Below are 13,374 nucleotides of genomic sequence, written 5' to 3'. Positions count from 1 at the left end.
AGCATGGAATGCATCAGAAGGGAGGCAGTGGTTTAGAAGGCGGAAGTGTAAGAAGCTGGAGAGCAGCATGGAATGCATCGGAAGGGAGGCAGTGGTTTAGAAGGCAGGAGTTTAAGAAGCTGGAGAGCAGCATGGAATGCATCTGAAGGGAGGCAGTGGTTTAGGTGAGTTAACCCTTGTGTATACATCTCAAATCTCATCATACTCTTGGAGGATTTCACTTTTTGCTAAATTGTTCTTGCTCATCCCTATTCACTAACGGTAATATTTCCATGTGCAGGGAGTGCACAATTTACTTGTGTAGTTTATGTCAAGCAGGTTGCACAATTAGCACAACCCACGTTACATAGGTAATGCACTCATTACTAAGGTAACTCATGGTGAGGTATGTTTCCTTTTTATTTCCTGTTTATAACAATTTTATAAGAACAGGAGTCTAAAGACAGAGATTGTGTGATCTCCAAAAATGCCTACCTGTACTGAACAGTATTCGTGTTCAATCTGTAAATGCAAGCAGTGGAGTATGCTGTGTGTGCATACATATATAGGGCTGAAAAGAAGAACTAGAAAAAACAAAGTGAAGGCCAAAGTGGTCCCAGTAGGTAGTAGTAGGAACACCTTGGGGCTGTAACTACTCAGCTGAAAGAGTGATTCCAACAGATCCCAGAGCAACATGAGAAATCTCTGTACAGAAGAGTGCACTGCTTGGAACAGCTAAGATACTGCGCTGAACCCTCAAGCTTCCAGGCCTCTGGTAGTGGACCCGGGCTTAAATCACCCATGAGAGTGAATATATATATATATATATATATATATATATCTTACTGGAAGACAAAGTATGCTAGAATGTTATATAGTGTATAATGTTTTACATTTTTAGAGAACATGTCCTACAGTACTCATATTCAGATGTAACTTGTGAATTTTTGATTCTCGGGTTAGGGTATGGCTTTGCATGGTTTTGTAGTTTGAACAGGATGACATGCCATGTTTTAATTGTATGCATTTTCATGTATGACCTTCTCTTGCAGGAGTTTTCATCACAAAAGGAGATGTTGGTGTTGGAACCATTGTGGGCTCAGCTGTATTTAACATCCTCTGTATAATTGGAGTATGTGGACTGTTTGCAGGACAGGTAGGATCTGTTTTCACTTGATGTGTAAGCTGGAATAAGCTAAATGTTCTTATGTACTGGCCAAGGGGTTTATCTGCTGATAGCCCATATAGGGGTTGCTGCATATTGCATTGCTTCATATGACTGAATTGATTAGCTGGACCATAGCCTGCAGAAGTTGTCAGCAGGCACAGTGTCATAACACTTACTAGCATTAGTAATGAGAAAAATTCCAGGAATTCCCTACAATGACAATAAAAGTATACCTGAAGGGAAAAAAGTGCACCAAATGGGTCCTTCCCTAAGTAGAGGGAAGTCTCTGGATAATCCAGAGGCTCCCCCGTTCCCCTCCATCTCAGCGTTCCAGAGCTGGGACCCCACTGCATAGCACTGTGCAGTAGCATGAAGCCAAACGGGCTCAACTGCCGCACAAATTCCCGGCAGCGTAAAATACTATTCCCCCTCTGCAGCAACTCGGAGGGAGAAATAATTCATGGTCCGGCAATTGCGGAAACCCCAAATTACCCTTGAGCGGGATGCACACTATAGCATTAGGCATTTAGAACTTCTGAGGTTGGGGAGGAGGATATGGGAAGCCTCTAGAGCAGGGGTGTCAAACTCAAATATGAAGTGGGCCGAAATTTGAGCTCTGGGACCAAGTCGCGGGCCAACCTCAATGTCTAGTGGCCACCGCTCTCCCTTATAAAATTCCCTGGTATCTAATAGCCCCCCCATTCCCTATACAGTTCCCTAGTGCCCCCCTCCTTCCCCTATATGGTTCCCTGGTGTCTAGTGGCCCTCCTCCTTCAGCTATAAAGTTCCTTGATGTTTCGTGGTCCTCCCTCCCTGTACATTTTTCTGGTGTCTAGTGGCCCCCCTCCTCCTATACAGTTCCCTGGTGGCCTCTTCCCTCTCCTATACAGTTCCATGGTATCTTGTGCTTTCCCCCCTCCCTATTTGGCTTACCCTCCAATATAGCTTCTCCGGTGGTCCTAAGTGGGCCAAACATAAGTGGGAAACCATCTGAGGGCCAAATCTGATGGCTCCGAGGGCCAGATTTGGCCCACGGGCCGGAGTTTGACATGTATGCTCTAGAGGGTCCATCCATTCAGAGGCTTCCCTCTACCGAGGTAAGTATTTAAATTTTATACCTGTGGATCTCATAGGTTTGCTTTAGGTTAGAGCACCTAACACACTTCTGTTATATGCTTAATCTAATAATAATGTCCAATATTTTATCATTGAGTCCTGCACTAATAAAGAAGTATAGCAATTTTACTGTGGCTATTTAGGCTACAGGAGCAAGAGAAGCAGAACCCAGAATCCTTGGTATGACGTTATGTAATAAAGACTAGACAAATAACATTTACATTGCACTTTTCTCTTGGTAGACTCAAAGATATTGAGCTGCAGCCATAAGGCACACTCTATATACAGTAGCAGTGCTAGGGAGTCTTGCCCAAGGTCTACTTACTGAATAGGTGCAGCAGGCTTACTGACCAGGAAGAGACAAGATTTGAACCCAGGTCTCCTGTGTCATATTCTCCATTGGGTTCTGATAACTCACTGGACACGGATCACCATGTGGTGTAGTTCCTGCACTGCAGGATAAATGGAACAAGCTCTGTTCTGGATGGGAGATCATAGGACAGAAGAACCTATGGCTAGATGGCCTCCAGTATTTCAGCTGCACAAATGTCATGCATCAGAGGAAATGATTGATAGCAGACATCCCTTTCTATAGTCTCCTTAAATAAGATAAACCTTAGAAACATTTCATTGTACTGTGAGTCGGTAAATGAGGGTATATTCTAAACTGGCTGTTCTTCTTGTGGCTTTTATAGAGTGCCTTTGTTGTTGTGCATCCTTTTCCTTTATGTCTTCTCTAAGACCTTTTAATCTCAGATTGAATTCTATTACATTTTCACTTTTAATGTAGAAAGCCTGGGGTCTTTTCAACCTGACTATATGCATTTATACTAAAGGCTGCTTCCCTTGTATGAGTCTATTTATAGTTTGTTTTTGACCTATACTGCTTTCTTACGTTCACATCTCCTATTTCAAAAAAAAGGCCTTTGTTCTTCTTTATCTTGGCTATTTATCTTTTCATTGCGTTTTTATGCCACATTTTATTGGGTTAGAATGAAGAGGAATCTGGAGGGTGCAATTGCTCACTTTATTCTCTTTTGTTTATTTATTATATTAGCAGATTTATTGAATCTTTCCATTTCCAAAAGGTGTTTTTTTACTACTAGATTAGTTCCCCTTATTGCATAGTATATGTCTGAGATAAGTTTAGAAACTGCATCTATTTAATTAAATCTAGGAAAGGAAAATCCAGTATAGTAATAGTAGTAGCCAGCAACAGGGAACTGAAAGCAAGTTATGGCTGAAGAAACTTGATCTGAGATGATGAGATTTAATTAGTTAAAGTGAACCTTAAGTGAAACGTGACATGATGACCTGTATGTAGTATGTACAGTGGCAAGCATACAAATGTTTTTTTCATTTTCATCTTTTTCTACCTGAAAGAGTTAATATTCAGCTTTGCAACTGACAGTTTCTCTCCAGTCAAAACCCAATCAGACTATAAGGTGCCTCACTGATAAGAAATGACAGGCATTAAATACTTTCCTGGCAGAGAACGGGACTTCTGAGGGCAGTGGATAGATACACAATGGCCATTGGTTCATATATTTTATCTCTCTGAGACATAGAAACACTGTGTCATTGAGCAGAGACAAAATAATGACTCTACTTTTTTTAAAGTGTAACTGTCGGGCATAAAATAAAAAATGAATTCTCTGTTTTTATCTGGTAAACAAGTAATGAGGATGCTAACCAGGCAATCCAAAAGTTAAAATCTCTTATTACTTTTCTTGTTTATAAATGATCATTCCCCAGTTTACCTGACTCTTATTTGGTACGTTGCAGCACAAAGGAAGTTGCAGGGCATGCTGGGTTGTCCTTTTTTTGCTTCTGTACATTAGTCAAGTCTGAGGGGAAATAAAGAAGCAAAAAAAGACAACCCAGCATGCCCTGCAACTTCCTTTGTGCGGCAACGTACCAAATAAGAGTCAGGTAAACTGGGGAATGATCATTTATAAACAAGAAAAGTAATAGTGATTTTAACTTTTGGATTGCCTGGTTCGCATCCGTATTACTTGTTTACTAGATAAAAATAAAGAATTGATTTTTGATTTTATGCCCGACAGTTACACTTTAAGGCTTGAAACATAAAACTGTGGGATGTCTAAAAAATTATTTTTAGGAATATCAGGGATAGACACCACTGTATATTTCATAAGTTTATTTTAAATTAAGGTTCACTTTATATAGGAAACATATTCTGGTTGACAAAGGCAAGTATGAGTCAAGATATAACAGGCCAAGACCAGAGCTTAGTGTTTACATTTTGTGGGTAAAAAGATGTTGCTATATTATTCAGTTTAAGGATTTCTTGACTAAAAATAAAACTCTCCTGACATTATATAGAAATGTACATCGGTATGAGTTTCTAACCCAACAACATCCTAATGTGTGTATTTCTCTCCAGAATATATGTGTATATTTAAAACAGGATGATTAGCCATACTATCCCAGGAAAAAAAAACACATATAGAAGTAGATAAATACTTGTTCTACTTATATAATATATTTATTGTACTGTCCACATTTTGATTTCAGTAAATGTTATATAATCAATAAAAAAAAGAAATCAAAGCTCAGCATAGATCATGTTTTAGCAGCTCACTGAACTGCCCTCAGCCAATCAGGAGCAGGAATGTGGGAGGGATGATGACAAGCTTCCTTCTCGTCGAGCTCAGATGGAAAACAATACATGGCATATTGTAGCATGTCATTATTTATTTAACAGAGTCAAAATGCTGAAGCAATGTGTGACAAATTAAACTCACCCCCACTTCAATAGCAATTAAAAGGATGAGAAGCAGCCACATTTTTCTAGTCAAACGCACTTGATTAACTGTTCATCAGCAAGCGTGATGACATCCATGAAAGCAGAAGATCATCTGATTTCCTTTGCAGAAGATCTAGACACCATTTCATAGTTTTGATCTTCGTAGAAATAGGTTGCAGATTATACTCCATGTTACTAATGCAAGTCTGTGTGTAAAACACGCAGTCTCTCAGGATATGGAGGTTTTGCACCCAGCTTTTCCTCTACCAGCTCAGTAATTAGAGTGGTAAAGATTTCTGCAACAGTGTCTAGTATTTCTGATGCGGAGACTGAGGAAGCTGATTGAGGTGAAGGGAAGTCATCCTTCTGAGACAGGAAACATGGCTTCATCTCCACAAAGTTCATCTTAGTCCACCTGGCAGTCTTTTTCTGTACTGCTTGAGACTGCTCTGGCAATCCATGTAGTGAGATATATTTGTACTATAAGCAGGTTTATAGTAGTCATTAGCATTATTATGTACCTAAAACACATACATTAGAAAATTATGTCTCACTTTAAATGTATACGAATTCCAACATTTATCTTAATATTGCCTTATTATGTTTTTTATTGCAAGGTTTGCTAGAAGGGTGACGAATTACATGAACCCAAGTTTGTTGGGTAACGAGTTACATGAACCCGGTTGCTTCTATAATACAAGTGTTACGCAAATGAGTATTACTGCTTGATGGTTAATCAGATTCATTTGTGATGATGTATGATGTTTGTATGTACAATTCCTTTATGTGCTTTTGTTTGCATGTACTTTCTTGTTGTTGTACATTTTCTGACCTTGCATCGAAATACACATTAATAGTGAAAAAAAAGAAAAGGGTGTCTCTAAATTTGGGCGCAGGGAAAACTGCTGGCAGAATATAGGCAATGTAAACATTATTCTACTATGGGGCGCTGGATAGTGGAATATTGGTAATTTTATGATATTCTACTATCGCTTTACCTGACATACCTCTCAAACTGACTTTTTACTTCTAACTCTAACCTACCACTACCAATACCTAACACTAACCTACCCCTACCTACGCCTAAAACTAACCTACCCCTACCAATACCTAACACCAACCTACCCCTCTCAATACCTAACACTAACCTACCCCTACCAATACCTAACACTAACCTACTCCTATCTACACCTAACACTAACCTACTCCTACCTACACCTAACACTAACCTACTGCTACCTACACCTAACACTAACCTACTGCTACCTACACCTAACACTAACCTACCCCTATCTAAACCTAACCCTAATTTACCCCTACCTACAGCTAACACTAACCTACCCCTACCTACACCTAACTTTAACCTAACCCTACCTACACCTAACACTAACCCAATACCAAGTGTGCTGCATCCGCTATTTATTGCGGATTGTGTACAACCGCTAATTTTTGCAGTACACCCTCAGCTACAGCCACTTTACTTTTCCAGTACCAAGTGTGCTGCAGTCGCTATTTAATAGTATAGTTTCTATAATTTTTCTGTGCCTAGGTAACTCATGCCTAGAATAATACACGCTACCTTGACAATTTACCAACAATTTTACTGACATTTACTGCATACATCCAGCAGATAGGCACATCCTTTTTAGGGATGGAATTATATATGATAGCATCACCACAAGTTATTGAAAGAAATTAAAGGTTTGTACACAGGCTAGATTATACTCAGCCAAGGCGGGCAATAATGACCACCGCTGCTGAGAATCTCCTGATCCCCCTCAGTGTGTTGCTGAGTGTTTGACCTAAGGCCTTGGCCTAAGGTTCTCCCTGCTCCCCCCTCCCGCTTTATAGCTTTGTGACACTCATGTCATTTGCCAATCTGTCGACCCCTCCCCTTCCCCCATAGCAACAGAATGCTTTTCTAGCCTGGAGGCCCCAACCCTACATGCATATGCTGAAAAAGGGTGTCCAGTAATTTGGATGTCTGGTGAAGCCGCTAGTAGAATATTGGTTATACTACAGATATTCCACTTTTGGGTGCTGGCTAATCCTAGTAGTAGAATATCCGCAATTTTACCGATACTCTACTATCGCTTTACCTTTACCTAATCTTCCTCTCACACTAATCCTCTTTACTGACTGCCTACTTCTAACCCCCCCCCCCCACACACACACACACACACACACACACACACACACACACACACACACACTCCCCCAGCCTAACACTATTAATGCCGTTGTGCACCAAATAACCTCCTCCTGTCACCACTATTTGTTTCTCTGCCGATACCTGCGCCATCCCTCTGCCTATTTTTATCGTGTTGTGGTGTCCCTCTTCTGCAGTTTATCTTCTTCCGGGGTTCAGCTACATCTTGCGCCTCCAGCTCCCAAATTATACTCTAGGCACCCTATAGTCACAATTAACATTGTGGTCTATGTGGTGCCCAAAGTACCAGGCGCACAAAGACGCCCAAATCACCTACTTTGTCCACACCCGAGGGATTAGGTCCCAGTCCTTGCTTGGTAACATGCCTCATATTTATGTATGAGGCTTAAAGAGACACTGAAGCGAAAAAAAAAAAATGATATAATGATTTGGTTGTGTACTATGAATAATTACTAGAAGATTAGCAGCAAAGAAAATATTCTCATATTTTTATTTTCAGGTATATAGTGTTTTTTCTAACATTGCATCATTCTATAATATGTGCAGATTACACAACACTCAGCATTCAAAAATGATTCTTTCAGAGCAGTCTTTGAACTAATGACCTCTCCTCTGGCAGAGAAAAAGTAATTAGTTCAATAACACTTGAGATAATAAAAGTCAGATAACAGCCCTCTCCACGACTTTGAAAGTCGTAGAGCTTAATGGCTTTTTTTGCATAGAGATAACAACTGGAGTTTCTTAACTCTTCCTGTACTGGAAACAATTAGACTGATGTAACTGATCTTAATGTTCTATTTCTTAGCTGTACTACACATTAGAAATCATAATATCATAATTTTTTTCCGCTTCAGTGTCTCTTTAAGAATTTTTTTTTTCCAACATTGAGCTTTATTGAGATAGAAAATAGGGTGGTACATTATCATTCCAAAATTCTTGGTACAAAGCTCAATTTTTTTTTTCAACATCAAAAAATAAACAGTAACATATATATAAGCGAACAACAGTTATTGTGGGACTGTGCTATATAACAGATATTGTTTAAGCAATTTAGACAACCAGTATTTTATGACAACAGGTTATTGACAACTTATCGAAGCTCATCATTAGCAATCAGCATCACATAAATCTGCCCCAACACAAAAAACCACATCATGAGAGCTGTGTTCTCCTAGAGTTGGTCCAAATGGACCATGTAGCATTATGTTTAGCAATTGTGCCCCTGCGTTGCGCTCCCGCTTTCCTTAGGGGTAGGACCAAGTTGACTGCCCTAATCCATTCACCACATGAGGGAACCTTGGCGGTGATCCAGTATTTGGTTAGTAGTTTACGACCCAGATGTAAGACAGCTAGTAGTAAAAGTTTGAGGCTTAAGAATTTTACATTTATTTACCTTCTTATTTGGGTTGATTTATTTTTCCGGTTGTTTTTCCTTTTTTATTGTTTGTTTTTATTTTTGCATTGAAATCAGAGTTATTAGGTGGAATAAATCTCAATTAGAGCAGTTCTGTTTCATATTAGTTAACTACTTAACTTAAAACAGTACTTGTAAATTATTTCCTTAATACCCTAACAAATAGCACAGACTAATTTGAATGTATCATTTTGCAAGCGTCATGGGAGTGTCGTGAAAAATGAATTTAATATCCCTCTAGAATTGTTTATTGGAGAGATTAAGATTTATTTTTTCCCTGTTTAGTGCTTCCATAAGGCTTTCTTGCATGAGGACTAATCTTTTAAGCTTTAATTTCACCGACAGAAAGTAAATCAGACTTGTGCTGTCACTGTCCACTGCTTGTGTGATTACATTTCAGTGATGTTTTGTATTTTCTGTTTAACCTGTTGTTTTTTGTTGGGTAGAAAAAGTAAATACGGTGTTTCATTTAACAGGAGGTGCAGCATATGATCAATTAACATTTTTTACAACAATAATGTCATTTTGTTCAAATGAGTGACCCAAATTGCTGACCATTGCTGCATTGTTCAAGCCTATTCTGTCTAGAAAAAAACATGGAGCAGTTGTAATGAGCGCAACACGCATCCTGTTTAGAAGGGTGCCCACTATGCGAACTGCGGCTACAAATAGCGGGCATCCTTTTAAATAGGATGTGTCCCGGCGTTAAGGTTTGGCACCCACATGTTAAGGTTAGTTACCTACGGCGGGGGGGGGAGGAGGGTTAAGGTTAGTTGCTCACTAGTGGGGCTTAAGGTTAGGCACTCACCAGAGGAGGGTTAAGGTTAGGTACTCATCAGGGGAGGGTTAAGGTTAGGCACCCACTAGCGGAGGGTTAAGGTTAGGCACTCACAAGGGAGGGTTAAGGTTAGGTACTCACCAGAGGAGGGTTAAGGTTAGGCACTCACTAGGGGAGGGTTAAGGTTAGGCACTCACTAGGGGCAGGTTAACATTTGGTACTCACCAGGGGAGGGTTAAGGTTAGAACTCACCGGTGGAGGGCTAAGGTTAGGCACCCACCAAGGGAGAGTTAAGGTTAGGCACCCTCCAGGGGAGAGTTAAGGTTAGGCACCAACAATGGGAGGGTTAAGGCTAGGAACTCACCAGGGGAGGGTTAAGGTTAGGCACCCACCAGGGGAGGATTAAGGTTAGGCACCCACTGGGGAGGGTTAAGGCAAGGCAACCACCAGGGGAGGGTTAAGGTTAGGCGCCAACAATGGGGGGGTTAATGTTATGGGCCGACTGGGGGGGGGGGTTTAGGGTAATGTAGGCATCATCAGGGGAGAGTTGTGTGAGAGAGTAGGAAAAGGTTAGGTAATAGTAAAATATTAGTAAATATTACCAATGTTTTACTATATAAATGAAGTAGTAAATTGACCGATATTCTACTACTGGGTGCTATCCTACGCCATTTTAAACAGGCACCTTTACCAAATGTACACCAAAAAACAAATGCAAGAAAATTGAACCCTGTTGTCATACTAAAGATAGCTGTAAAAGGATATGTGAAGTTGCAAACCCAAGTTCAAGTTCAATGACTGGAGGAAAGGTTTGTCAGCAATCCTGCTGTACCGCTTACTCAGCCTGAAGGAACATGGTGTATATCCTTTAGTGAGGTTCACACTAGGCCTTTTTTTGGAGCAGAGACAAGCAAATAAATGTGGAGGCGCTACACCTGCTATAGCCGAAATTCTGTTTTGTCCCCACGTTTATTGCCTGATGAAGCGTGCTTGATTTATATGAAGACAGGATCTCGTGTCTGCTTTTGGGAGGCAAGCCCACCACTTCCTCCAAGCAATTTTTAAAAAATGTTTATTGACTTGTATCCTGCTGGTGCCTCTGTTCTACATACAAATACTCTGTGTCCACTCCTGGTGGAGGGGAGTGCTACCCCCTTTCTTGTTTCTTTACTACAGAGAGCGACTTCTTAATCCTGAGTGAGGACAGGTCTAATCTCCTCACCTGCCTATTGAATGGTTGCCTGAATGGTAACCCATGTTTGTGAGTATAAATTCTCTCACTAAACCACTTACCAATTGTCTTTAACATACTACACCATATTGGGCTCTCGTTTTTTCTCTATTTTAAGCAAATAAATGTATTAAGATGGCCGTACACAATTTAATTTTTTAGGGGATTTTTTGATCGAATAATTATAAAAGTCGAACCAATATACCATACGCCTATGCTTTTTCCAGAAATGTGAAACAAGCGATCGAAGAATAATGTCAGTTTTTATATTTTTTGGCTGATTTTCCAACGCATCCTATCAGATTTTTATAAAAAAAATAAAAGAAAAGAACGAACTGAAAAATCTATCTTTTTTTCCTCAATCAAGATGTTTTCTATTAGCACCCTTTCAGATGTTCCGTGTTTAATAGGATTCCTTGCAAAAAGGAATTTGAAGCCTTAATAACTAAAGCAGGACATTAGTTTAATTCCACATACTGTCACCACTCATGATGAAAACTGTAATTACAGCTTCATTTATGCAGCTAATTGTGCTTGCTAATGTTGGTTTATGCTTTTTGATGTACCATAGATGATTATCATGTGCCATTGCTCTCTGGTGCCATTCAGTGGGGGGACAATCACCCCCGGACAGAGCTGTCTAAAAAGGCACTGTAAATTGCAGTCCAGGAAAAAAATGCTTATTTTCCTGTCCTGAGAGACTGAAAACTAAGGGTGTGGAGAGAAAAAGATTTCTGCTCTCTGAAAATTGTTCTAATGACTGCATCTGCTTAGCCACCGAATCATACAAAGTTTTTTAGACAAAGATTTGTAGACAGTACCTATTCAGTGTACAACGCCCTGCCCCCAGCCTCTCCACCCCCTCCCCTAGTGCTGTGTAGCAGTGCGTTCCTTCCTGTTTCTCTGCTCGTTCCCCTCAGGCATGCAACATGGTTCATGACACCCCCCCCCCCCCCATCCTTAAAAACCCCACCTTCCTGATGCCTAAATTTAACCCTTACCTTGCCACAAATCAATCACAGAAAACACAACATTTTGTGTGCCGCCATAGGTGCTTATATTGATATTAGTTATAGATAGAAATTTGGGTGTTGGAGGCTTACCACTACAAATACAGTGGTTTGCAAAAGTATTCGGCCCCCTTGAAGTTTTCCACATTTTGTCACATTACTGCCACAAACATGAATCAATGTTATTGGAATTCAAAGTGAAAGACCAATACAAAGTGGTGTACACATGAGGAGTGGAACGAAAATCATCCATGATTCCAAACATTTAAGATAAATAAATAACTGCAAAGTGGGGTGTGCGTAATTATTCGGCCCCCTGAGTCAATACTTTGTAGAACCACCTTTTGCTGCAATTACAGCTTCCAGTCTTTTAGGGTATGTCTCTACCAGCTTTGCACATCTAGAGACTGAAATCCTTGCCCATTCTTCTTTGCAAAACAGCTCCAGCTCAGTCAGATTAGATGGACAGCGTTTGTGAACAGCAGTTTTCAGATCTTGCCACAGATTCTCGATTGGATTTAGATCTGGACCTTGACTGGGCCATTGTAACACATGGATATGTTTTGTTTTAAACCATTCCATTGTTGCCCGGGCTTTATGTTTAGGGTAGTTGTCCTGCTGGAAGGTGAACCTCTGCCCCAGTCTCAAGTCTTTTGCAGACTCCAAGAGGTTTTCTTTGAAGATTGCCCTGTATTTGGATCCATCCATCTTCCCATCAACTCTGACCAGCTTCCCTGTCCCTGCTGAAGAGATGCACCCCCAAGCATGATGCTGCCACCACCATATTTGACAGTGGGGATGGTGTGTTCAGAGTGATGTGCAGTGTTAGTTTTCTGCCACACATAGCGTTTTGCATTTTGGCCAAAAAGTTCCATTTTGGTCTCATCTGACCAGAGCACCTTCTTCCACATGTTTGCTGTGTCCCCCACATGGCTTGTGGCAAACTGCAAACGGGACTTCTTATGCTTTTCTGTTAACAATAGCTTTCTTCTTGCCACTCTTCCATAAAGGCCAACTTTGTGCAGTGCACGACTAATAGTTGTCCTATGGACAGAGTCTCCCACCTGAGCTGTAGATCTCTGCAGCTCGTCCAGAGTCACCATGGGCCTCTTGACTGCATTTCTGATCAGCGCTCTCCTTGTTCGGCCTGTGAGTTTAGGTGGACGGCCTTGTCTTGTTAGGTTTACAGTGGTGCCATACTCCTTCCATTTCTGAATGATCGCTTTAATAGTGCTCTGTGGGATGTTCAAGGCTTTGTAAATCTTTTTGTAGCCTAAGCCAGCTTTACATTTCTCAATAACTTTATCCCTGACCTGTCTGGTGTGTTCTTTGGACTTCATGGTGTTGTTGCTCCCAATATTCTCTTAGACAACCTCTAAGGCCATCACAGACCAGCTGTATTTGTACTGACATTAGATTACACACAGGTGCACTCTATTTAGTCATCAGCACTCATCAGGCAATGTCTATGGGCAACTGACTGCACTTAGACCAAAGGGGGTTGAATAATTATGCACACCCCACTTTGCAGTTATTTTTTTTGTAAAAAATGTTTGGAATCATGTGTGATTTCCGTTCCACTTCTCACGTGTACACTACTTTGTGTTGGTCTTTCACATGGAATTCCAATAAAATTGATTCATGTTTGTGGCAGTAATATGACAACATGTGGAAAACTTCAAGGGGGCCGAATACTTTTGCAAACCACTGTAGCAGGGGCCCAACTTACCATCTGTAA

At 40.6% G+C, this 13,374-nt stretch overlaps 1 protein-coding gene across 1 annotated transcript in view; it reads left to right on the top strand.

Moving 5' to 3' along the window:
- The window catches only part of SLC24A3 (solute carrier family 24 member 3), a 513,374-nt gene that overhangs the window by 371,082 nt on the left and 128,918 nt on the right, over positions 1–13,374 (top strand). Inside the window, exon 6 of the mRNA XM_068232219.1 lies at positions 1,032–1,135. Within this exon, the coding sequence (XP_068088320.1) occupies positions 1,032–1,135 (104 nt within the window). The remainder of the gene's footprint in view (positions 1–1,031; positions 1,136–13,374) is intronic.

Source organism: Hyperolius riggenbachi, chromosome 4, assembly GCF_040937935.1.
Source record: "Hyperolius riggenbachi isolate aHypRig1 chromosome 4, aHypRig1.pri, whole genome shotgun sequence".
Classification (NCBI taxonomy): Eukaryota; Metazoa; Chordata; class Amphibia; order Anura; family Hyperoliidae; genus Hyperolius; species Hyperolius riggenbachi.
This window is presented reverse-complemented; position numbering and strand designations above follow the sequence as displayed.